Genomic DNA, 26,897 nt, shown 5'->3' with positions numbered 1-26,897 from the left:
CCCTGTTCTTTCATGTTAATGGAATCTGGAAGCAGATAATGAAGACCTCAGAGAAGTCATAAATACAACACTTTCAGTATTTCCATTAATTAATTTATCTAGGCATATCACTGAGATCTAACTTGTTTTTCTTGAATGGAATTGAAAGGTGCTCTGATATGATAACAACTGAGAAAGGCAGGTGAGAATGGTACATTGCAGCCTGGAATTTGAAATAACATAGTGTTCATTTTAATTGTTCATCTGATCTTAAGACAGAACTGTGCACAGTTCCTTGAAATCAGCTTGAATCAGAAGGGATCAGCTTTCTGTTGTTATATCTCAAAATGCTTTTAAAGCTTACCTTCCAGTACTGAAATTATAGTTTTACAACACTGATTTCCAAATCAGTTGTGACATGCTGAATGTGGTGTGTTGCAAAGCATAAGGCAGGGATACCCCCAAAATCATCATTTACCTCTCGGGTACTGTATATTCTAAAACTTTTAGAGATTAAAGAGGTTTAATCCAGTGGAGCAGTTAAGACACAGTATTTCCTCAGTTTTAAAGTCCTCTCTCTTCACCTGTGATCTTCAGCCCTTCCTCCGCATTTTATAAAAGAGCTGAAGAACGTGGAAGCCACAGAAAATGGTACAGCCACTTTCTGCTGTGAACTGAACAAACCCACAGCTGCCGTGGAATGGAGGAAAGGAGACAGAGCCCTGAAGCCAAATGACAAGTTCACCATGAGATGCAAGGGCAAAATTGCTGAGCTGGTGATCCGTGAATTAGATCTGGCAGATGCTGGAGATTACACATGCTGTTATGGAGATCAAAAAACCACCGCTGCGCTAAAAGTGAATGGTAAAAAAAAAAATTTAAAAAATATATAACAAATTAAGCTGTTTTTTAAGAGCGTAGTAATATCAGCTTTGAAATTGCAGTCCTGTTTGTGATGAATTTAGCAACATGTGGTTGGACGTGGGCATAAATGCCTGAATGCACTAATCGGTATCAGGCATAGATCAGGTGTTCGTTGGAAAAATTTCAGATATTCATCTCGGTACTAATTCATTTCTTTGAAGCTCATGTTCAGTAGTAGTTGCTAAAAAAGGAAAATCATGTTATTGTGATGTTGGTTGTAAAGATGTTACAATCCTAAAGTTGAGAATATTACAATTTTGTGATGAGATATTCTTGATACAGTTTTCAGTGTTTCAGAATAATTTGACGGTCAAGTTCTGCTAGACCACTATGTGACGAGAAATCTCGTGGAAAAGTGAGATTCATGCATCAGATATAGTTTCATTTATGAACTTTTTCAGTAACGATTTGCATTGCAACAGATCTTAGACACTCTAGTTAGTTAGGCTTTATGTTCCATTGTGGTAGGCAATACCCAAAGTAAGGTAGGGCTCAGTCTTGCAGAGTCTGAAGAAGTTGAAACTACTGTGGTGTTCTCCATTTCATGCCATAGAAAAAGCTCTGTCTTGTGAATAAGGTGTCTTCCAGCTTTCCAAATTTTTATGGTTCTCAGAGTGGTTATCAATCCTACTTGATTAGGGAAGGCTGTGCTTGTCACACGTGGTTGACAGATCACAGATAAATCATTACTTATGTAGCTGCCATGGTCATACATTCTGCTCATTTTGAACTCCTCAGCCTTGCCTGCACACTTCAAGAAAGAGATGAAGAATGAAGAAGCCACAGAAGGTGGAATAGCCACGCTACAATGTGAGCTATCTAGGACTGCCTCTGTGGAGTGGAAAAAGAAACACAAAGTGCTCAAATCGAGTGAAAAATATACCATGAGACAGGAAGGTACTACAGCACAACTGCTGATCCACGCTTTAGAAGTCAAGGATGCTGGGGAGTACACCTGTGTGTGTGGAGATGAGAAGACTACTGCAGCACTGACAGTGCATGGTAAAGAAAACAGAAATGAGAAAATTTTGTGTGATATTTCTCCTGTTTCCTCTGGAAGCCTCAGTACTGACACGCAATGAGTTCTTTCTCTAATCTTGCCATCATTAATTCTGTCAGTAACAGATTTCCTTGGTTTTATTGTGCTTTTTATCTAATTCTAACTAGACTTGTTGTTCCATTGATTATACTAACATTTTCCCTTTGTTCCTCTCCTTGCTCATGTTGGTGCACAGCTCTACTGTTTTGCACCACACTGAAGGCTGAAGGATTCCATGGGCTTACATTTTTTGTTCTGTTTTACTTACTTTTGACTTGAACCTAGAGAGATAAATCAGCAGGAACATTCATACTTCTTAAACTTGAATTTCAAGTTACATTAGGATATGCCAGATGATTTTAAATAATGCAAACAAAATGATTCAATGCAACTTCTTTATATAACTCTGATCAAGGATCATGCAGATTTGTATTCTGGTATTGCAGAATACTCAGCATTGTAGTGTGAGAGTACTTTACAGTCCTCAAATTCATCTGTGAACTTTCCTTGGAAGAGAGGGAAACTTTATTTCCACTATTAATATAGGACAGTAGGAAGTAGTTTCAGCCATCTTTCTCACCTGGAAATTCAGTAGGTCAACGAGTTCACTTCTTTTTGCTGCCCAGACTTTTCATCTTGATATTTACTAATAAAACAAGGGTGGCTTCAGTCTTGAACTTCCAATTTAACTGTGGAAAATAGAATTGGAAAGGACTTCTACAGGTCACCTACTCCATCCTTGAGCCCCAAGTCACCATCATGCCTACCTAACCTCACTCAAGTGCTGAAGAATTTGCAGTTCCCCTGGACACTCATTCCACTGCCCAGCCATCAATAGTGCCAGAAAGTTTTTCCTAATTTCAACAAAAGTCTTTCTCAGGCTAGTTTAAGTCATAACTTCTTGTCCCATATTCTGTAGAAATGCAGAAATATTTGCTGTTTTCCTCTCTGTGAAAGATTTGAAAGCTTATATCATGTCTCCTTTCTGTCTTCTCTTTTCTGGACTAAGCACCTTCAATCCTTTCACTCTTTCTTCATAGGTCATGTTTTTTAGACTTCAGCTCATCTTTGTTGCTTTCTGGACCATCTTCAGTTAGTCCACATCTTTCTAGAAGTGTGGTGGCCAAAAGCAGACTACGGTGTTCCATCTGAGACTTTGCCAGACTGGAGCAGGATGGAAGGACTTCATGTGTCTTGCATATGACACTCTGTTTTATATATCTCTATTACGATGTTTGCTTTATTCACATCAGAATTGCATTTTTTGGCTTGCATTTGCTCCATGATCCCATGTAACCCCAAATCTCTCTCTGCAGATCTGTTGCCTATTGTTCCCCATCTTGTGTTTGTGTTATCGTTTCTTCCCAAATATAGTATTTTGCACCTGCTCTTGCTGAATTGTAGCCTATTTTTTCACCATTGCTTCATCAAGATCTTCTATACCCTAATTCTGTTTAACAAAGTGCTTTCAGCTTCTCTCCCTTCCCAGCTTGAGATCATCTGCAAAGTTAATGACTAGTCTGCATTTCATTGTCCAAGTCACTAAAGAAAATGCTAAATAATACTGGACTCCAGAGTATTGAGGAACTCTGCTCAACTCATTCTTTTATTGTGAGTGTAAATCACAGTTGAATATTCATTCTCTGACTGTGTTTTTCAAACTGGTGGTGCTTCCTACTGTAGTTCCACCTATACCTACATCAGGGTAAAAGATTTGCTAAAATAAAAGTGTACAGCATATACTGTGTCTTTCTATCAGTGAAGCTTATTAACCTACATCAAGATAAATTACACTGGTTCACTCCTTCATGGAGAGAGAAGCTCTTGGCAAGTCCAAGTGTATTGCTACAATATTTTTCAGACAATTGAAGTTAAACTGAAACGGCCATAATTCCTTGGATCTTCTCTCTCCTGTCCCCCTCTTCTCCCTTTTTCCAAGACAAGTACTGTGAATGGGACTCAGCTTGTAGATGAAGACAGGTAAGTGTTCCTAAATTCCTGTTGTCAATGGAGATCTAATCAACACAGTCACTGAAAGCCAGGGAGACATCCAGTTCACCATACAGCAGCCATTTATTTTTGGTCAGCAGGTAGCTCCATTGGCTCCATTGACTTTGTCTGGATCTGTCTTGACTGTCCTGGGAGCTTAGAATCTTGGTTAACATGGTGAGAACTAAATGAGTACATTTCAACTGTGAGATCTTTTCCACCTCTGAGTTTCCATTTTTTCTATATTCCTGCAACACCACCCATTCTGTTTGATTTCTCCGGTGTAACTGTTAATGTCTGATATTGGTTGAGCCTGTACCTTAAGTACTCCAGGACAAATTTTGTCACACCAAGGTGCTTTGAGAATACTCAGTTTATTTAAATGTTCTCTAATCCATTTTTTTCTTATTCTAGCCAGAATTCCTATTACTTTCTTATCTGTCACTAACTTCTAATATTAAAGAAGAAAAAGGAATTAAACACTTCAAGTCTCCCAATGTTACCTACCATCAACTTACATTCCTGAAAGTTAGGAGACCAAGTTCTCTGTTGTTTTTCTTCCTTCTGATCTACCTACAGAATGTCACTGCATTATTTCTGCTTCTTTCTAGTTCAGGCTGGCCAAGTTTCCTGGGAGTTGCATGCTAATATTCTGATACAGCCAAGAGCCTCAAGTTGAATTGTGAACAGAGGATACGGAAAGCTCCTGGAGTAGCGATCTCAGCACCCGGTTGCTGGATACGAATACATACAGCATACAGCTGTGTCTGGAAACACTTGATATCAGCATAATTTTGCAGATTACCTTTCAGCCTTTCATGTTGGTCTCTTTGTCCATGAGGTGACAGAGTCCAGGAATGGGGAATTGCCCTTGACCTTCTTGAGACATGCAGGGAGCCTGGCCTTTCTGGTTTTGCCTCTATATTCTGTAGTATTTCTGTTGCACTCATCTAAACCTCCCATATTTTATAGATCTCTTGAGTTTCAAGACATTGTAGAATTTGTGATTTAGGCAGGCTATTCCTGACGATCCTTGGAGTGAGGTAGTCTCTGTAATTATGCCCTTAATATTGTTTCTTTGAGAAGTTTTCCACTCTCTTAAACTACCTTGTCCTTTAAGTTTGGTTCTGCTTGTCCATAAGTAACAATTCTTGAAGCTTACTTTCTTGTTGCCCACAGAATTTCCTTTTGCTTTTCTCCATCATGACCCTTCTTAAAATCTATGAGCTCTCCTGCTTCCTAATCGGTATCTGCCCAGTTACCCTCCACATCTGTATTCTCAAGTATTTATTTCTTGCTGGTCAGAGTCAGGAATTGGAGATCCTCCTCTCCTGTTCTTTCATTCTATATCCAAAAGTGGTTCCCATCCCATTCCGAAGACTTAGCAGATGTTGTCCCATCCCACCACTCCCACAGTACATATTGCCATATTAACATCCAGTCTTATGCTCTGAATGATTCTATTAGCTATTCCAAAAGAGATGGGGTGTGAGGATGCACCTGAACTTCCTGGTGTGAAGGTCTTATAGCAGATTTCCACAATGGAGACATCATCCTTCTTTTTCCTTTTTATTGTTACCCAAGCACTTTCAAGAGATCTCTCTGATTCTCCTGTTTGGCCTCGTTCTAACTCTCGGGCTAGGTCTGTAGGCATCCTTAACACGTAAGATAAAACCTTCTCATTTTTTCCTTTAGCTTTTTTTCATGATCAGGGTGTAACCTGCTATATCAATTTCCTGGACTGAATTATACTTTTGACCAAACATGAATTTTTCCCATTCCTGCTGTTTATTCTCCATACATCTCTAAACCAATCAGCAAATTTACCCACTGCATAAGACCCTTTTGTGCCTATGATACAAATTAGTATCTTCCTTCTGTGAGATGATCCTCATGTCAATAACTAGGCATGGATAGATATTGGTAAACATCAGGTTCATTTTTTTGGTGGCCAAGAACAGCTTATCATGAAAATATTTGCTCCTCTGTTTCTCAGCCCTTCCTGCCCTCTTCAAAGAAGAGTTAAGAAATGAGGAAGCCATGGAGGGTGAAGTAGTCACTCTGCGCTGTGAGCTGACCAAGACCGCTTCAGTGGAGTGGAAAAAAGGACACACAGTACTCAAACCTAGCGAGAAATACAAAATGAGGCAGAAGGATGTCACTGCAGAATTGGTGATCCATAATCTAAATGAGAGTGATGCTGGTGATTATACCTGCGTGTGTGGGGATAAGCAGTCCACAGCTTCCTTAGCAGTACATGGTAATAACCAATTTCATCTAGATGTCCTCATTATCAAACTTATGATTTGAATTCATTTTTTTCCCCATGTTCATTGTTATCTCTGCATAGTTCCTCTGAGTCTGACTTTGCATGTCATAGTCATGAGAATTAATTTGCATTTTGTCATTTAAGGGAAAAACCTTCACCCTAATTCCATATACAAAGTGGCTTTAGGACCTGATCCCTAAAGTAGATGTGAGATCAGGCCCGAAGATGGCTCCTCAGTGTTGTCCTCGTCTCACCTTCCCTCACCCCTGCCCTTCAACAGGAGGTTGTGTTTGCTGCTCCATTTTAACCCTCTGTCCGTTGCATCCTCAGCGCTGCCTGCACGCATCAAGGAAAGCCTGAAGGATGAGGAGGTAACAGAAGGCCAAGCAGCCACTCTGCGCTGTGAGCTGACCAAGGTTGCTAAAGTAGAGTGGAGAAAGGGAAGCAGTTTGCTCAAAGTCAGCGACAAATACAAAATGAAACAGGAGGGCAAGGTCATGAAGCTGCTTATCCATGACGTAGAATTGAAAGATGCTGGAGAATACACTTGTGTGTGTGGAGAACAGGAGACAACAGCTGCCTTGAAAGTGCATGGTAAAGCACATATACATATATCTGTATTACTGTGTTTTTTCTCTACTGGCTCGTTGCTGTCGGTTGTGTGTTCACCTGTGGCTGAATTTGTTTTTTTTTAATTTGTAAGCTGTCTCTAAGATCTGGTTGCATCCAGGCTGTTTTCCTGTTTCTGTCTATTGATTTGTCTGATGTTCCAGAATTATGAGGAAAGGAAACCCTTTCCACCCTAAAATGTTTTCTGTTTCTGTACCAATCCATCCCCGCCATCACCTGTGTGCCACCAGTCATTTTTAATGTCCTCTGTCCATTTTGTGACCTTCAGCCCTGCCTGCACTTTTCAAAGAAGACCTGAAGGACCTGCAAGCCATGGAAAGCCAAACAGCCACTCTGCGCTGTGAGCTGACCAAGGCTGCAGCTGTGTCGTGGAAGAAAGGAGACAAAATACTCAGGGCAAGTGAAAAATACATCATGCGGCAGGATAATGCCCTTGCTGAGCTGGAAATTTGTGATCTAGAGCTGCAGGATGCGGGAGATTACACCTGCGTGTGTGGAGACCAACGCACCACGGCTTCTCTGACAGTGAATGGTAAATTCCTGTTGCAGATGATTGTTCATTTTTTGTTCCTCTGAAACATCCTGTTGCTGTATGAAGTGTTCAGCTACCAGCTTTAGGCTTTTTTTTCCTAGGAGTTAATTTGTGTTTAGGAAAGGAGAACTTGTTCTGACATTTAATTTTGGTCTGATATTCCTGAAAAGAGAGCTGAGGACGTGACTGTTTCTCCGTGCAGACAAACTGCTGTGCTGTAAGTTTAAGGGAATAGGAAATGCTCTTGTTAGACCAGCAGAGAGGTCCTGCCCCCATGGAGGGTGGCCCTGTGATAAATTCTTTAGATTGCATCTTGAATCTATCCAGCCTGTTGTACTTTGACCTGTCAGCTCAGCATTTCTTTTCTTACCGTCCCTGCTGGATTTAGTTTTCCATATCATCATAGTGATAACCTCCACCTCAATGGCCAAAGAGACCGACCTGGCCAGATTTGAACTTCAGTTGAGAATTCGTGATGCTGATCACAAATGCAGAGGTCTTAGTTTAAACACACTATCTATTGGCTTTCCACTCCTAGCCCTGCCGATGCTTTTCAAGGAAGAACTGAAGAATGAAGAAGTCCAAGAAGGAGCATCAGTCTGTCTGCACTGTGAATTAACCAAAGCAGCTCCAGTGCAGTGGAAAATAGGGTCCAAAGTGCTCAAAGCAAGTGACAAATATCAAATGAGACAGCCTGGCACCACTGCAGAGCTGGTCATTCGTGACCTAGAAGTAAAAGATGCTGGAGATTACATGTGTGTTTGTGGTGACCAGAAGACAACAGCAACCTTAACAGTTCATGGTAAAAAGACCTTATTAAAATTGATAAATAGCTCTATAGATAGACATCACTCTGAAATGCAGCTGTTTCTGCCCTGGGTCAGTAACTTGTCTTTGTTTTTATCCCTTTCTCTTCCTTCATTCTGTGTATAGTTCATTCTTTACTAAGAAAGAATAGCTTAGGGCAAATTTTTGGGTCATTATTAATCTGTCCCCATTTAAACGGAGAAAATAAGATGTTTCTTTCTGTCCAAGTCCCCTCTTCTTGGACGTTTACATTTTCCAGCTCTTTCCCTCCCTTCATCCCTATGGTTCACTTCAGCCAACCACAGTTTGCTCCGAAACACAGATCTGTGATCTGTCAGGCCCTCTGCTCTCCAAGCACTGCACAAAGGAGAAGTCAGGGTTGGGGCAGCAGAAGGACAAGGAGATAATCACTGTGCTGGGTGACCTGGCCATGGCTACTCCTGGGGGTACCAGATTCTTTAAGCAAGTCAGACATGCAGAATGAGTTAAGAATTACCATTTCAGAGCTTGTTACCTCTAACTTAGGTTTGAAGGATGCAGGGGTCTATGCCTCTGTGTGTGGGCATCAGGACTATCTTGACAATTAGGTATTAAAAAAAAGAAACACCACCACAGGTTGTCAGCAGTTATACTCTTCTTTATCCTGCTAGCTCCCAATAAACCAATCCATAAATAAATCCTTGTGTTATATTAATGATCTCATTACCTGATGTTCTGCTCTCATCAGTGAGTATCCGTTTTAATGGAGTAACAGTCCTTGGCTCTGAGGAACTCACTTGGTCAGACACTCAGTTCTGTCCCTTCCAGCTTTTTCCAAAAAACTTCTGACTCCCCCCTGGGCTTTCCTGAGACCTAGACTTTTTCTGATGCATTTGGGGAGTACTGTTTGTATTCCGTATCTGTTTACAGCAGTTGTGCACAAGGCACATTTGTGGGTAAATTTAATAATTACTTTTCCTGAAGGTTATTTCCTATAGGTTGTTCTGTCTTTGGGTTTTGATTTCCAAAATGGGAAATAGTGAGAACCTGAAATTCTTATTACATGTAATGGCCCTTCAAACTTCAGTTTAAAACTAGAAGTAGTTTTATTTTAAAATCTGACTGATTTCATGTAGGTGGGGCTACAAATTTTTAGTAAAAACAAAACAGAAAATAACAATACCAGCCTCCAAGAAATCATACCTGTGTAGGTAAAATAGTGTTATATCCAGCAGTGTTATTTGCAAATGCTGTTGGCCCAAGATCTGGATCTTTCTGTATTGTTATTTCACCATGAAAAACAACAGACACCCAGGGAGCTGATCCCTTACGGTAAGTGAAACCACATCACACTTGAAGAATGCTTTCAGAGCTTCTGAACTTGGCTATAGCTAAGCGTGTTTATAATAGGGTGAAAAAGAGAGGCACGAGGGGAAATAATCCCAAGCATGAAAAAGAAATTAGGATTTTAATTCTGGTTTTCTGATGACCATTTGTCCATGTTGCATCCTTCAGCTCTGCCACCCCTCTTTAAGGAAGAGCTAAAGAACAAGGAAGCAGAAGAAGGTGGAGAAGTCTCCTTGCACTGTGAGCTCACCAAGGCTGCTCCGGTGGAGTGGCGAAAGGACCAGAGGATTCTCAAAGCCAGTGAGAAGTACAAAATGAGGCAGGAAGGGACCAAGGCAGAGCTGGTGATTCATGAAATAGCTGAGGAGGATGCAGGAGACTACACCTGTGTGTGTGGAGAGCACCAGACTACAGCTGTCTTGACAGTACAGGGTAAAAACTGTCCTGACCTCCTATTCCCTAACTGGAAACGTCTGTCCTCTAATATAACATGTTCAATTTTCCATGTCTGTTTGTTCAACCTTATTAACTGAAGTTCCATTCATTTGCAAGTATTCCCTGCCTTTGATGACCTGCAGGCTGTGTATATTGGGAAATACCGGTCTACATTTTTCTATGCCACCCTTTTGTCTTTTCCTTTCCTTAAACACAAACCTGTTATCCTTTCATCTTTCCCTTCTGGCATTCCTTTCCTAGCATATAAACCCGCTATTCTTTTTCTTTCCTCTCCTGCATTTATGCTGTAAACCACAAATCTGTTTATTCTTTGCCATTCCTTTCTGGCATTCTCAATACGTATCATTTTAATGTAGTATAGGGTATAAAAAGCAGCATCCAGAATAAGGCTGTGTTAGTTACAATTTCTTCTGTACTGAGTTATGTCTAGATTGGGTTTTGTGCCCATAACCTCTGTCCTAATGCACAAAGACAGATTTGCATTGAGAGACTGATTTTCTAAGCAGGAAAGAATAAATTCTTTCCGTGACCTCCTTCTGGTCTTATTTTGTTGCAAGAACCAGCTGCTGTGCAAACAAAACTGGTGTTTCAGCTGAACACTGCTGGAGATGGGAAATGTGCCAAATCAAGGAGGCTAAACCTGTTTTCTAGCCTGGATATATTAACTTAGCTGCCCAACTATGGAGTGAGACACTAAGTTTGAGATCTGAGATATCCAACCTTGTTAAAAACAAGTGGAATATCCTATTATCCCACCTAGTTATTAGGGGGACATATGTGAAGGTCACCAAATTTATTTCAAGGACACAACTTGCAATGGGTACTAGAATTATGTTAAGTGGGGAAAACACGTTCTGAGACCAGAAGACAGTCTGGGAATCAGCATCTGGAGGTTTTCTTTGGGGTCAAGAAGAATCTGTGAGCCCTGGCTGCATCTTTTCAAGGGTATCTCAAGGAAGAAGGAATGGTGATGACTAAGGAGCTGCGTAAACACTCAGAGCTCAGCAGGGCTGCTCTGTAAGTGGGAAAAGAGAGTACAAAAGCCTGAAGTTTGTGGAAGACACCAACACTTGTGTGAACTAAGGAGCTCAGAGATTATATTCTTAATTCTTCTTACATGGAAACTTGCAGAAAGCAGGGGTAAAGCTCTTGAAACAGTGCAATTTCGCTAGTAGGAAGCCAGCATGAAACCAGAAGGATTAGGGTATATATTCCCACTAGGATGTTTTCATTTCTCTTTCTTTTCTTTCTTTCTGGCGCTCACCCTTCCATAACCTTCACAACTTTCCCCTGTCACTTCCTACTCTCACCCATCCCTGTAGATACGTGCAGTTTGTAATGCTTTTTGTCTGCATCCTTCAGCTATGCCTCCATTTTTCCAAGAAGAAATGACCAGCAAGGAAGTGGTAGAAGGTGGAACAGCCACTTTGCACTGTGAGCTCAGCAAGGCATCTGCCCATGTTCAGTGGAAGAAGGGCCATCATGTCCTCACCTCGGACAACAAGTACAGCATGAGACAGGAAGACTGTGCTGTGGAGCTGACAGTTCATGATTTAGACCTGAATGATGCTGGAGATTATACCTGTGTGTGTGGAGACAAGACCACCACAGCCACCTTAACAGTGCATGGTAAAGTAGTCCTTGGGACTAAGGTCCTCCAAACCTTAGACCTGCCCAAGTCTCTGTTGGGCTTTCCCATTGGTCTGTTCCCATTCCCTTCCTGTTTACTTGGGCTTTTGTGTTCCTTTGGAGTTTGCTTCTGTCTTCCTCATTCTGTTAGAACTGGGAAAAGAGCTGCCTGTTGGTGTTTGTCCTCCTCTGATGTGCTGGTCCTTCTCGCTTTCCTTGCCCTGATGGCAGAGCCCAAGGAAGTCAGGGGAGACTTTTCCGTTGTGTTCCACTGACCTGGACCAGGGCTCAGTAGTGTACCATACATTCTCCCCCCCAGGACCTCATCTAGCTGCTTTTTTAGGAATATTCACTCCATGGTAATTCTTTTACTCTTCAGCACTGCCTCCTGAATTCAAAAAAGACCTGAAGGACCTAGAAGCTGTAGAAAGTGGGACAGCTGCTCTGCACTGCGAGCTGACTAAACCTGCTGTGGTGGAGTGGAAGAAAGGGCAGGAGGTGCTCAAAGCAAGCAGCAAATATAAAATGAGTCAAGATGGTGCTGTTGCAAAGCTGATTATCCATGAGCTGGATGTGGAGGACACTGGAGATTACACTTGTGTGTGTGGAGATCAGCACACAACTGCCACTTTGACAGTCAATGGTAAAAAAAAAATTAAAAAAATTTTAAAAAGAGAAAAAAAAAATGAAAAGGTTATAATATATTCTGAAAATAAAAGGTGTATTAGTGTCACTTATGGAGAAGACTTGCCTACAAGTCCTAAGGAAGGTGTGGAGAATGGCGTGGTCTATGCAGCCTAATAGAGTGACCAGGTAGAAAATGGGAATTGCAACACAGAACTAAATGCATTTTGTCAGTATGTTGCTTTCAAGATAATTGTAATCTCTCCTGCAAGTGGCTTGCCTTAGGAGGGAATCTGACCTCTTACAACTCCCTGCTGACCTTCAGAATATCTCCTCTGTGATCAGGGCAACCTGTTGGCTACTTTTATAGTAGGAAAAATATTCTGCCATTTTCAGGTCATAGATTGCATTACATTTGCCATGAAGTATAGACAAGCTTAACTTCTTGAAATCAATTTCTTCTTGTTCTGAAGATATTCCTATTACCTCTCTGGGGAAATAGCCTTGTACTTTGAATCTAGAGCGTTGAGGCTTAGAGACATCTGCAAAACAAAGCTCTTCTGGTGTTTTCATTTTCTTTCTACTTTCTCTTTCCCAAACCCCAACTGCAGTATGTTGCAAGTTATATTTTTATTTTATAGCCCTACCAGCACTTTTTAAACAAGAGCTTCAGAATACCGAGGCAGAAGAAGGTGGTACAGCAACACTGAGGTGTGAACTTACCAAACCCAAGGCTTCAGTAGAGTGGAGGAAAGGAGATACTACTCTCTACCCTGGTTTGAAATATGAGATGAAGCAGCAGGGCTCCACTGCTGAATTGGTCATTTATGACTTAGAACTGGATGATTCAGGAAAGTACACCTGCAACTCTGGACATCAGCAGACAACGGCTGTGGTAACTATACATGGTAGGCAGAGTATTGACCCTTGGCTTGGTAGAGATGAAGTGAAAGGAGCATCTCAGTGTGCCTTACAGCCATTTATTTGTTTTGCTGCTTGTCCATACCAACATACATATTCTACTTGAGAATGACACGTGGTCAAGTTAGAAAGGTTTTGCTGCAGCATCTGGAGTGAATAATCAGCATCAGAGCAATTAAATGCTTCCATGATGTCAAAACATGATGAACATTCCTGCCCTCTGAGTGCGGGGAGTGTGTCTGCATATGGGAATGGATAACAGAAAATAAGCCAGACAGGCTGATGATTATTTTGGGTTGTTGATTGCTTCAGTAGGCATAAGGGATGCCTAATTGGGTCTAATGCCTGATTGGGATGATAAGAGATGCAACAATTGGTGGATAAAGGATTTCTATAATGTGCTGTATTATTACTTGAGACTTTGACCCTTAGGTATAAACACTGAGTGCATCTGTTTTCCTCAGCCCCTTCTACCATCCTGAGCAAGGTCTTGCCAGGAATCTGAATTTCCTCTTCCATTTATCACCCTATCGTCACCTCTTATTGTATTGTGTCATCTTGTGTTTTAAATGCTAACTCGATGTTTTATATATTGATAGAAGTTTTATTTGGGGGGAAAAATACTCTTAGCTTAGTATTGCAAACTCACAGACCTCTATTAAGGAACAAGGGTCCATATCCCACTGTGTCCCAGTGGTCTTTGACTAAAGCATCCCTCGTTGGCATGGACATACTTCTGTAGGAAAGTCTGACTCCTTCAGACCTCAAACCAGGACATTCTGTGGACTGCTCTTTAAGACCAGCTCTCACCATCTGTTCTGAGCTCTTGGTTCATGTAATGGCTCAAGAAACGTGCTGCCAAGACAGAGTTGCAGCCCAAGGATTGTGGAATCATTAGAATAAGCCATTTCTGAAGTATGACGGTAGGATTGGGTCCTTTCTGCACTAAAACACTCTGAAAACATTTCCTTCTCAAATTTTGCAGCACTGCCTGTCACATTTAAGCAACTCCTTCAAAACAAGGAATCAGAGGAAGGAAGTACAGTTACATTCTGTTGTGAGCTGTCAAAACCCAATGCCACTGTGGAATGGAGGAAAGGAGAAGTGGGGCTGCAGCCCAGCCAGAAGTATGAAATGAGGCAGAGGGAATGCTGGGTAGAGCTCTTAATACATAATCTTAAATTAGAAGATACAGGAGAATACAGTTGTGATACGGGGGATCAAGAAACCAAGGCATCTTTAAATGTGAAAGGTAGGTGGTGTGAGCTGACTCCTAAAGCCATATATTCCATCCAACATGCAAAGCAACAGGTTGAATATGAATATTTAGAAGTACATGATTTTTTTCCCTATAAATATTTTCCTTTTCATCTGATACACTGGGATTATTTTTTTTTAAATGAGAATGGAAGAAGATGATACTTTGTTCTTCCAGTGCTGCATTTGAGTCTTGGGTTCTAAGAAGAAACACTTTCTAGCTTTATGGCTGGGGAGAAAAAAAAGAAAGAGCAATGCTTTAACATAACATCTGGACACTTCACATGATATTTAGCATAAATATTTAAAAAAAGATTTTCTTCCAAACCCTGGAAGAACACTGGCGACGACCTTCCTAATCTGTCAAGGCTGTCCATGGAGTTTTCATCTTCTTTACTCTTGAGATCTTTGTTAAATCAACTGAAGGATACATTCAAAGAATTCAACCCTGGGAAGGCTTTGAATCAAGCAACAAAGGAAATAAATGTTGTAAGTGCTGATGGCTGCTTCTGACACAGCAAGACCTCCTCATAGCTCCAGGCAAATTAGAAAACATGGGTCCTGCCTAGGAATATAGCACTTGCAAAGCACAGTGTCTTGTTCCCTGAAGTGTCAGTCTAGCTGTGTTAACCAGAACTTGGATCAGGCTTCAGTCAAAGCTCCTGTTCCTTCTTTTTTTTTCCCTTTAGCTCTGCCAGTTCTTTTCAAAAAGGAGCTCAAGGACAAGGAGGCAGAAGAAGGAGCTGCGGTGAAATTCCTGTGTGAGCTGACAAAGGATAATGCAACAGTGGAGTGGAGGAAAGGCACAATGGAGCTCTTCCCATGTGCCAAATATGAAATTAAATTAAGTGGTCGCACGGCTGAACTCGTGATTCATAATGTAGAACCAGAAGATGCCTCTGATTACACGTGTGATACAGGAGACCAGCAGAGCACAGCAGTCCTCAGAGTGAATGGTCAGCATTGCATCAAAGTGGAACAGAGGATGAAAGGGATTTGTGAAATTGTGTGAATGATATTCTTTTATTCATTGGTGAATAAGATACCCCAAAAGTTAAGATAAAGAGGAAAGCAGGTGCCCAGTCATAAACCAGGGTACAGAAAAGTGGATCTTGTGGGACAGGATTTGTAGAATGGCTACTTAAGCCTGTAAAGCACAGTGCACATTGTATTGACCCTTCCCTCTGATAGTGATAAAAGCAGGAAACTCTGCATCATGGGGATTTTGAAATTCTAATCGATCTTTATTTTTGGCACTTTATATTCATTGCTGGTTCAGTTGAATCAATAACTAATCGTAAGTCATTTACAAAAGCATTTAAAAAAAAATCTGTTTTCAGTTTTTGTAATGCCCTCCCATGACGAGCCTGAGAACACTGTGTTTAAACAAACCAGGAATAATGTCTGTGATTAATCACCATCTGTGAAATGTTCGTGGTCATCTCAAACTGTTGGGTGGAACTTGTGGCTTTGATCTAAACCACAACCTTTCAAACTACATCCTCTTGGCTGAACTTGACCCACGACGCAGCCTCTGGGTCATCTATGAGTGAAAGAGCCCTGTGCTTGCTTTACATGTATCACAACAGGGTTTAGACAGAAGAACCACAAGCACTGAGATTCCTGTTTTCACAGCAGCTCACACACACACCTGATGGATATTCTCTTCTTGTTTTCATCAGTGACAAGCTGTTGCCTGAGCTGTTCCATGCCCTGCTTGAATAAATGTGGTCCATTTGTGTGTGCATCATCTGGAAGGACTTACTGTTGATGGTCTAGGGTCTTGAAAAGGTAGCAGAGGAATCAAAGATGTGCTTAAAGATTTACATCCTTTATGCTGTTGGACGTTATGAGTATTTCTATAAAAATTAACAGATTTACACTAGTTTTAATCAGAAAGTACCAGGTTTTGCTTGGCCAAAATCTTTATGTGTGTTGGAGTTTCCAATGTCCAGAGCAGATGTATAAAAGGTGTTACGTGGATGTCCTTGACTTTATGGGAAACAAGCATATTTGGGGACCTCTCTGATCCTCTCCTTGGCTGGATATACAGAATATGGGTGTATTTATAGAGAAAAAAGTGTTGTTATTATCATATAACCACTTAATGCAAATTTGTTCTGCAGCGTCAGACCCCAAGTGCCTTGTGCTGAGTTGTCCAGTCCTGGCATTCAAGCTAATGAATCGTTCATTAATTGTTTTTCACTTTGCAGCCACCAAACCCCGGCTGAAGCAACAGCTGAAGAATGAAGAAGTGGAAGTGGGAGGAACAGCCAGGCTGCGCTGTGAGATTTCCATTAGCAAAGCAGAAGTGGAGTGGAGGAAAGATGGAGTTGTCCTTCACTCAAGTTCCAAGTATGAAATGTGGCAGGACGGCACCCTCCGCGAGCTGCGTGTTCATCGCTTGGAGCCTAGCGATGCTGGAGAGTATTCCTGCAAGGCTGGAGATGAGACGAGCTCTGCAAAACTGACCGTGAAAGGCAAGACCTGTTTATTGGGGCAAGGGGATTTTCACTTTAGGATGCTAAGATTTTGCAACATAATTGTAACTATTGTGATAAACTATCGTGATAAACTATTGCAGTAAACACAGACCATAGGAAGGGTATCATAAAAAAATCTTATGGTTAATAAACACATCGAAGTAAAGATTCACTTGATGGACAGGGGAGGATAAAACAGCTGTAATTTTTGACTCATGGCTTGAAATATTTGCTTGACATCATACGCATGTGAGTGAACAGATGGTTCATCCCCAGCTTCCAGTCACATGGCAGCTGCATCTGGCCTTAATGTCATTACAGACAGAGCTTGTTTTCAAGTTGGACCACTAGTGTGGAACAGTCACCGCTAGCATCTCTACAGGCTACTCGATATCATAGATATGCTCTGCATTATGCCCAACTGCACCATTCTTCGTGCAGATGGTGACCTCAGCTGTATGAGGATGTACTGTGTTTGCTCAGATGAAGATTGCACTGCTTTTCCTTCGGTATCCCCCAGCAGATTCAGGGTACATACAGCTTCTGCCTGCTGCAGGCTGTCTGTATGATCTTTGCATAGATCTGCAGGTACCCAGATGTCCTAGAAGCAGGACTCAAGCAAACTGAAGCACAAATACCCTGTGCTCACGCTAATCCAGTAAGTCCTGCTGAGAGCACAGAGCCAACCACATCCCCAGCCAGTTTGGAGCACCAGCACGGAGTATATGCAGTTCTGTTTGCAAAAAGACAGTAGAGGGGATCAGATTTTAGTGTTATTCTGTGAAGATATCTAAGCGCAAATGTAACAAATTTCAAAATCCTGATTTTGGCATCTGACATTCATGCCTTATTCACCCCATTACAGTATCAGACATGTCATTAAAAAAAAATCAATATGCAATGTATCTGTGAGAAAGGGCAAGTGATAAACCCACTAAGTGAAAGATATTGGCCATGTTACCAAGTACGCTGAAAGCAGTGAACCAGCAGTGTTTGAAACACATGATTTGAGAGGCTGTGCTATCTCCATCCTTGGAGACACTTAAAGCTCAGCTGGACAAGGTGCTGAGCAACCTGCTGTAAGCTGGTGCTGCTTTGAGCAGTGGCTGGACCAGATGGCCTCCAGAAGTCCACTCCAACATATATTATTTGATGATTCTGTGATTTGATCTGTGTTTTCCCTTTCATGGCTTGAATACTGATGGACTGTTTGCAGAGCCTGACGTGACCATTGTGAGTGGCCTAAAGGACATGGTGGTGTTTGAAGGGGACGATGTCACGTTTCGGTGCCAGGTTTCTCATGAGAATGCAAGGGACATCGAGTGGAAGCTACAGGATGTTGCTCTGCAAAATAATGAAATGAATGAGATCTCAGTGGAAAAAGGAAAGATTCACATCCTGACATTAAGGAAGGTGACTGAGCAGGATATTGGCACCATCACTTTCCGAGTGGGACCCCACACGTCAACAGCAGAGCTCACAGTAAAAGGTAAAGGCTCTCTGTGATGTGGGAAAGGAACAGGATTGGTGAGAACAGGTGACGTTTTGCTTATGCTAATAGTAAATTCATGGCCGTCATTCATCCTTTGTTAGCTCGTGTTAGTAGGGTGCTTGTGCTTCAGAGCATACATGACGTACTGATGTGGTCTCATAGACTGTCATCACCATGGACAGACAATGGACATGTCACCAGGGTCCTGCAGCTAACTGGTTTCTAGAGAAATTACTAGGTTGGCTTCAGTAGGTGGATTGATAGACCTGTAATTTTCATTGCTTCCACTCTCCCTTTTCTTTTTTTCTTTTTCTTCTATGGAGTCTTTTTTTCTCTAAACATTGTTTTGAAGAAATTCTCAGTCGAACATCCTTCTCCTTCCCTCTTTGAAGCTTGTTTTAACCCCCCAATGTATAACACAAGTTAAAGTATTTCTTAATACTTAATTGTTCAGTGGTAGCTTTAACACTACAGGGAAACAAGACAAAGGTGACTGTAAATGCCTTTGCTGTGTTTGTAATTTCAGTGCCACCTCCAGTCTTTAAAGAGAAATTACAAAGCACAGAACTGCAGGAAGAAGAAACAGCCGTCCTCTGCTGCGAAGTCTCCCAGCCTAATGTTGCGGTGGAGTGGAAGAAGGGCTCCCAGGTGATTTCCCCAAGCTCCAAGTATGAAATCAGGCAGGAGGGAACAATCCATACTTTAAAGATTTATCATTTAAAACCAGAAGACTCTGGCAAATACACCTGTGATAATGGAAACGAACGAACGACAGCCACTTTAACTGTTAAAGGTAGGTTGTTTTGGTGGGGTTTTTTGTTTTGTTTTGTTTTTTTTTTTAAGATGAGAAATGTGTTCCACTTAGTTAGCTTAGTACTAGCAAGAGGGTGTTATCTGCTGTCCTTGACTTCAGATGTACTTTGCTGACATAAAGCAGCTGAGCCCTTTTGCTTTCAGAAGTTAAGTCCCGTGGTGTCTTGAGCAATGAACATGGAGGAACCCAAATGCAGAAACCGCTTCCACAATCCTAGACCCAAGGTCCTCTTTCTGGTCATTCAGAAAAACAAGGCTGGAACTAAAATTAGAATGATACCATTTTGATTCTTAACCACCTCAGTCCTTTGAGCTGTATTCCCACCTGGGCAAATGGTGCTCAAGAGTCAAAGTGACCAAACTTACCTGGGTGCTCAACTTCAGCTGAAGAGCAAGGCACATAAATACTTCTAGCGCCTAAGGTCTTAAAAATAGGTGCAATGTGCCAATATGTCCATTTTTTAAATCCACTCTGGTACAAATACAATATTAATGTGACATTTTCTGAGATACAAGATCAGCTAAAATAAAGAGGAGCCAGGAGATTCTTGTGGAATATCTTTTGAAATATCCCTTGAGGGCTCTCCCATGCACCTGCTTGCTATCACACTGACTTCAGGATCCAGTGATATCAGAATATTTGTACTGTAAGCAGATCCTCTGATGGTGGCTGTCCGTTTGTGTCTCTATGTGTGGTCCCAGCCACTTCAGTATTCTTTGAAAAAAAACTCCGAAACCAGGAAGCCAAGGAAGGCTCTACGGTCACCCTTCACGCTGAGCTCTCCAAACATGATGCACCAGTGAGGTGGAAAAAAGGGTCAGTCTTGCTCCAAGCCAGCAACAAGTATGAGATGAAGCAGATGGGCTCTGCTGTGGAGCTACTCATCCACGATCTACAGCTGAAGGATGCTGGAGACTACATCTGCAATTCTGGCGATGAGCAAACTATGGCATCCTTGGTAGTGAAAGGTGACAAAAAGCTTTCACTTCACCTTTTAGAGAACTCTAAGTTAGTTTAGATGTTCTGTATGTAAGATTCAGGGACAATGAGGCAGAGAGTCTGGTCCTTTTTTGTGATGAGGATTTCTCTCTTAACCATGATGCGCTCTGACAGAGTAGGTCTTCACAAAGTTTGTCTGTCAAGACATTATTTCTGTCTCCTACTTATTCCTTTGCTGGCTCTTATGAGCCCTAGAGCTGCAGGACTTAGCTGCACAAATGGGATGCCTTCACTGCAAATGCAACTGTACAAAAACCTTGACTCCAGCCACTGCCCAGCTGTCCCACAGAGTACACCATCCATTCCTGCATCACCCACAAGCACCTTCAGATCTCTCTCCTCTTATATGCATCTGCTACCCAGTTCCTGTGAATTCACTGTGATTTCTAGAACCCCATCTCCTTCTCTTGTAAATACCAATTCAGCTGTAACTGTGGAGCCATCAAAGTTCTTCTGGGGAACTGACTTGAGGAATTAAACTTCTATATGTGGCGCATTGTAAATCAACACACCAAAACTCCCATAAGGGAGTGGAACATCTCCCTTATGAGGAGAGGCTGAGGGAGCTGGGTCTCTTTAGCTTGGAAAAGAGGAGATTGAGGGGTGACCTCATTAATGTTTATAAATATGTAAAGGGCAATTGTCATGAGGATGGAGCCAGGCTCTTCTCAGTGACATCCATTGACAGGACAAGGGGCAACAATTGCAAGCTGGAACACAGGAGGTTCCACATAAATATGAGGAAAAACTTCTTTACAGTGAGGGTAACTGAACACTGGCACAGGCTGCCCAGAGAGGTTGTGGAGTCTCCTTCTTTGGAGACATTCAAAACCCGCCTGGGCGCGTACCTGTGTGATATGGTCTAGGTAATCCTGCTCCGGCAGGGGGATTGGACTAGATGATCTTTCGAGGTCCCTTCCAATCCCTAACATTCTGTGATTCTGTGATGTCCATCTTGACCCATCAGTGATACACATCAGTGCAGAGACATCCAGAATTCATCTTTCTTCCAGGTCCAGTTTTCAAATAAGAGGCATTATATAACAATGTTTCTCCATGCACCCTCCCAAGTACCCAAGAACTTAAATTATTAGGCATAGGCTTTTGAGTTGTGGCTTTGGTACACATTTGGAGACACATACACTTAGATGCTCAAGAGTCCATATCTATGACCACTCCTGTGCAAGAAGAAACACACTCCCAGGGGTGCTTGGTGTGTGCAGTGCCCAGCGACTCTTGGGCAGTGCAGAGTGCTTAATGCTCTTGGAAATCCAGCACTTTCTGTCATTCCTTGTTTGGGTTTTAAAGTAATGTTGGAATTGAGTTTGAACCAAATTTGGAATGGCACCACAGTTTCATAAAACACAAGACTCACAGTCAGCAATGAAACATAATATTTTCCTCTGATTTATCTTGGTTTAGCTTTGCCAGCAATCTTCACACAACCACTCCAGAATCAGCAAGCTGAAGAAGGCAGCACCATCACTTTGAGCTGTGAAATCTCAAAATCAAATGCCGCTGTGCAATGGAAGAAGGCCGGGACAGTGCTGCGACCAAGTGACAAATACAAGATGCGTCAAGCTGGATCAGTGGCTGAGCTGACGATTCTCAACCTGAGTGAAGCTGATGCTGGGGAATATATGTGTGACACAGGGGACCAGCAAACCACTGCAGCCGTGCTCGTGAAAGGTGGGGCTTTGTGTGGGGGACAGCTGAACAGAGCTTGGTACCGTGGCAGGGGCACATGATATTAGGTAATTTGACAGCTAGACATTGTCCTGTGCCCAAACTGAATCATGAGGATCTCTGAAATGGGAGCGATTTCAGAGGGATGAGAACTGGGTCAGTTATCTCTAGGGAATCAGAAATGAGTCTTTAGTCAATGATTCTGTGGTTTAATGTTAATGTCACCCACGAAAATCTGTTGACAATGTTTTTACAATACACAGATTGCATTATAAATATATATTATGCATTTATAATACATGCAATACAGTATAACATGCATCCTTTATAGACTATTATATATATATGCATAATATATATGCATGCATACATACATTATGCATCTGTAAGAACGTAACATGTTACTACATGCCCGCGTAACTACATTTCCATGCATTTAGTGCTTAGTGCTTTGTGGTCATTCTTTCAAATAATATAGTACTGTCAAAAAAGATCATAACAAAATGTTTATCCCAGGAAGCATCACTTGAAAGTACATATCAAACTCTGTTGACCTTTCCGTATAGAACCACCAGCAACCATAGTGGAGATGCTGAAGGACGTCAGTTCCTATGAAGGAGAAGATGCAGTGTTTGAATGCAGGCTGTCCCGGGAAACAACTCAGGATGCCCAGTGGTTCCTGGGGGATGTTCCCCTGCAATCCAATGAAATGAATGAGATCAGAGTCCAAGGAACGCGTCACACTTTGATCCTGAGGAAGGTGACACTAGAAGACTGTGGGCCCATCAGCTTCAAAGTTGGGCAGCATACCTCAGCAGCACAACTAACAGTCCAAGGTGAGCGACCTCCTAGGAAGAGGGATTTAGAAGGTACTGGTAAGCACCATCAATATTACTTTACCTTCTGAAGAGGTTTATTTGGGAGGAGGGGTCTGTGGAAATCCTGGGAAATTTGACTAACCTAATTTAGGCATTTAAGAGGTAGATATGTACGTCTGAGCTTGTCGTTTCAGTCCTTTTGTATAGTCCATGGAGCGAAGGAGACATCCTTGGAAGACCATCCAACTTATCCTGAAACAAGCAGCTAAGATATGTCAGAATCAATGCTGAAGGATGTCAAGAATATGCTCTGAATTAATCTCCTACTTATGTTTTTAGATCATATTTACTCAAAAAAAAGTCCCAAAATTCTGAAAAACCTTCCATTAAGTTCTCTAGAAGGATTTTGAAAGATGGGCCATGTCAATACCTTGTTTTGTTTGTTCCTCTTTGATCTGGTTCACAATGTAGCTATAGGCACACAGTTCTGATCTGGGGGCAATGCTAGATTAGGTGGTTGCAGCAGTGTTGTACCCTCTTCCCCACAGTTGCTCCAGTCAGCTTTGTAAAGGCTCTCCACAGCTTGGAGCTTCAGGAGGGTGGCACAGCTCACTTGTCCTGTGAGGTGTCCAAGCCTGATGTCCCAGTGGAGTGGAAGAAAGGCACGTCTGTGATCCGCTCCAGCCAGAAGTGCTGCATCAAGCAGGAGGGGAACGTGCACACACTGGTCATTCATGATTTGAACCATGCGGACTCAGGGGAGTATAGCTGCCACACAGCCGATGGGAAGACCACTGCCAGACTAGAGGTTAAAGGTATGATTTCCTCTTTGCTCAGCAGTGGTGAGAGGCGTTCATGTGAATTTTTGGAGCTCCCCAGTACAAGACAGACATTGCGGTAGAGGAGCAAGTGCAGCAGAGGCCATCAGGTTTGTCAGGAGGCTGTAGCACATGCGGTATAAGGAGAGGCAAAGGTAGCTGGGCTTGTTCAGCCTGAGGAAGAGAAGGCTGAGAGGGGACCTCATTGCTATCTGCAGCTACCTAATGGGTGTCTACAGAGGAGAGAGACAAACATTCCTTGGGGTGCTCAGTAAACAGATGAGAGACAACAAGTGCAAGCTGCAGCAAGAGAAATTCATATTAGGAGAAAAAAAGCAACCTTTCACAATGAAAGGGTGGTCAGACACTGGAACTGGGACCCAGAGTGGCAGAGGACTCTCCATCCATGGAAGACCTCCAGAGGTCCCTTCAGCATTAATTATTCTGTAATTGATCTCTGGCTGCATGTTCTCAAGTTGTTCTTAAAATGGTGCAGATTTAGGTCTGCAGGTGTGTAATTTTTGAGTGCTTTTATCCTGTTCTGTGGTTCTATTTTGGGGATTAAAACCCTTTTGGGCTTCAGAAATTATTATTTAAGTTAGTTGGGAATCTTTGTGAAAAGAAGTCTAGGATATGGGGAGCGAAATGCAGCTCCTATAGAACTGAAATTTTTCTGGTTAACTCCTCTCCCTCCTCCTTCTCTGGCTTAGACTTAGACATCCTGTCAGTGGTGCCCAGTGACAGGACAAGGGGCAACGGGCACAAGCTGAAACATGGGAAGTTCCATCTAAATATGAGGAGGAACTTCTTTACTGTGAGGGTGCCAGAGCCCTGTCACAGGCTACCCAGGGAGGGTGGGGAGTCTCCTTCTCTGGAGATATTCAAAACCCACCTGGACGTGACCCTGTGCAACGTGCTCTGGGTGACCCTGCTTTGGCAGGGGTTGGACTAGATGATCTCCAGAGGTCCCTCCATTTTCTATTTTTGCTTCACCCGTTTTTTTCTCTTTGCACCATTCCCCCTTTCAAGCCCTGCCCGTGCTTTTCAAGCACTGGCTGAAAAACGAGGAGGTGGAGGAAGGGTGCACAGCCATGCTGCACTGCGAGCTGACGAAACCCAACGCACCCGTGGAGTGGAGGAAAGGAGATACTGTGCTGCGGCCAAGTGACAAGTATGAGATCCACCAAGAGGGGACACGTGTTGAGCTCTTCATCTACGATGCTGAGGCTCAGGATGCTGGCGAGTATACATGTGACTCGGGGGACCAGCAGACCACTGCATCACTGCAAGTCAAAGGTAAGAGAAGCCTTACTTTAAGGCAGGGAAATGGCTGTGGCTGTCCTGCGTAGGGGTGATGAGGAAGTTTTATCACTCAATTATCATTAACGCTCTGTATCTGTGAATTACAACTGCAGGAAAGAGTTTGAGCCACAATCTGTTCTTCAAAGAAGAATCTAGTGCCTTGTAAACCTGATTCTATTTCTGCTAATGGAGGGTACATACAAGAGCATTTAGAAAACCTTTTCTAGTGGCTACCTTTTTGGATCTTATAGCTTTATTAATTTTATACTTTTATATATTGATTTTATAGTTTTATTCATTTTAAAGCAACAAGATTAGGCTTTTAGATCTTGAGTTTACCCCCCATAACCAGCTCCAGCTCAAAGTGTGTTGTTTCAGCAGTTAAATGTCCAAATGCTCTGATTAGTACTGTTGTGCCCCTAACTGCTTACACTGAAAATTGGGTGTATGCCCACATGAAGCCCCTTAGAGGTCCTGTGACCTATGGCAATCCTTTATGGAGCAGCAGTGGACACCTGTATCAACACCTGATCCCCATGAGTGTCCGGTTATGGCACAGCTCCAAGTCCTGCTCTGGGCTTGGCATTGCCAGCAGGCAAGTTGTGCTTCAGAACATGGAAGCTACCAAACCGGAGAAGTTGCAAGCAAGTTTCTCACCTCTGAGCACTGTCACTGATGCGGTTGCTTCTCTACCACAGTACTACCCGTGCTGTTTAACAAAGAGCTGAAAAATGTAGAGTCCGAAGAAGGAGGAACAGCTGTCTTGCACTGTGAGATCTCCAAGCCTGACGCCCCCGTTGAGTGGAGAAAAGGAGGGGTGGTCATTCAGCCCAGCAACAAGTACGAGATGAAGCTGAAAGGCAGCATTGCTGAGCTGATCATCCACGGTGTGGAGCCTGAAGACTGTGGGGATTATACCTGCAGCACTGGATACGAGATCACCACAGGTTCTGTGTATGTGCAAGGTAAGGTGAAATGTGGTAGAAATACTCTGATTTTGCTGCCTGGATTTCTTATCTGGAAGTCTTTGACAGTAGCTGGCCAAACTTATTTCAGATGCCAACACTTGAAAGTTCGTTCATTTCTTTCCTGATTTCAGTGAAGATATAAACACTTACATCCAGGCTGAGGTTGGACCAATGTTTATAACTTAAGGTAGTTCAAAGTACTGACCGTACTGTGTACCGTAGCAGATGGTGGTCCTGCTGACAAAATATTTTCTTGGAGTAACAGTTGTAAAAAAAATGCTGATATTCTTGTTATTTTTGATTACAGCTGCTATAACTTTTTATATTCTTATTACTCTTTTAAAGCACTGTAAGTAAACATCCCATTTAAATCTTAAGCTACCTCTCAGCCTCCCACCTCAAACAATGCCAGTGCAGATGGTTGCAACACCCAGGAGAGCCAGTCATGACCTGGCCATGGAGTAGAGCTTCCTCTCAATGAAGCAGTGTTTGCGGACAAACACACACTGCATTTGCAAGCAGGTGAAGGACGAAGGTGGTGTCTTAATCCCTTAAAGAAAATTTAAGCCTTTCACTGGAACAGCATTACAAGTTTAACTCTCCTGGACAACTTGCACTGTTGCTTGGGCTAGTTCTGCAGGAAGGGACGTGTATATGTTTATGCTTTTGTTTTCCTTTGGCACCTTCTCTTGCTCTGTTATACAGAAGAAGCAGCAGTCATAGTTTCTGGTTTAAAGAACACAGACGTCTTTGTGGGTGAGTCGGCCACGTTCACCTGTGAGCTCTCGCACCCGGGCGTGAAGAACGTGCAGTGGTGGCTTGACGGATCTCCCCTTCACAACAACTTTGTGACTGAAATCTCTGAGCAGGACGGGATGATCCACACTTTAACCCTAAATGACGTGGCGTGCCACGACTCAGGCACTGTCACCTTCAGAGCTGGGTCCCTTATATCTTCAGCTAAATTATTAGTCAAAGGTATTTCATTGTTAGAAAGACACACATGGCCACCTCTGGACTTGCTCAGTGTGCTAGTGCTTCTGCCTTCCTGGCTACCCTTACTAAATCCCTTCACAGTTCTTCTGTGTCCTGCAACCCTCCACTTCTGCAAGTCACCCATACTCACGCCAGAAGT

General features: G+C 42.5%; 1 protein-coding gene across 21 annotated transcripts in view; it reads left to right on the top strand.

Moving 5' to 3' along the window:
• The window catches only part of OBSCN (obscurin, cytoskeletal calmodulin and titin-interacting RhoGEF), a 200,480-nt gene that overhangs the window by 87,395 nt on the left and 86,188 nt on the right, over nt 1-26,897 (top strand). For 8 of the 21 annotated variants that reach the window (XM_068405371.1, XM_068405372.1, XM_068405382.1 and 5 more), the window contains 17 exons: nt 577-843; nt 1,642-1,905; nt 5,928-6,191; nt 6,531-6,794; nt 11,960-12,223; nt 12,846-13,112; nt 14,111-14,377; nt 15,072-15,338; nt 16,596-16,862; nt 18,082-18,354; nt 18,884-19,150; nt 21,593-21,859; nt 22,423-22,692; nt 23,223-23,489; nt 24,522-24,788; nt 25,493-25,759; nt 26,468-26,740. In XM_068405371.1, coding sequence (XP_068261472.1) covers nt 577-843; nt 1,642-1,905; nt 5,928-6,191; nt 6,531-6,794; nt 11,960-12,223; nt 12,846-13,112; nt 14,111-14,377; nt 15,072-15,338; nt 16,596-16,862; nt 18,082-18,354; nt 18,884-19,150; nt 21,593-21,859; nt 22,423-22,692; nt 23,223-23,489; nt 24,522-24,788; nt 25,493-25,759; nt 26,468-26,740 — 4,542 coding nt within the window. Of the gene's footprint in view, nt 1-576; nt 844-1,641; nt 1,906-5,927; nt 6,192-6,530; nt 6,795-7,098; nt 7,363-7,900; nt 8,165-9,663; nt 9,928-11,313; nt 11,581-11,959; nt 12,224-12,845; nt 13,113-14,110; nt 14,378-15,071; nt 15,339-16,595; nt 16,863-18,081; nt 18,355-18,883; nt 19,151-21,592; nt 21,860-22,422; nt 22,693-23,222; nt 23,490-24,521; nt 24,789-25,492; nt 25,760-26,467; nt 26,741-26,897 lie in introns of all 21 variants that reach the window. The other 13 variants (XM_068405380.1, XM_068405376.1, XM_068405386.1 and 10 more) reach the window with 11 other exon arrangements.

The sequence above is a fragment of the Nyctibius grandis genome, chromosome 7, assembly GCF_013368605.1.
Source record: "Nyctibius grandis isolate bNycGra1 chromosome 7, bNycGra1.pri, whole genome shotgun sequence".
Lineage (NCBI taxonomy): Eukaryota > Metazoa > Chordata > Aves > Nyctibiiformes > Nyctibiidae > Nyctibius > Nyctibius grandis.
The sequence above is the reverse complement of the archived record's forward strand: the minus strand, read 5'-3'. Positions and strand labels throughout refer to the sequence as shown.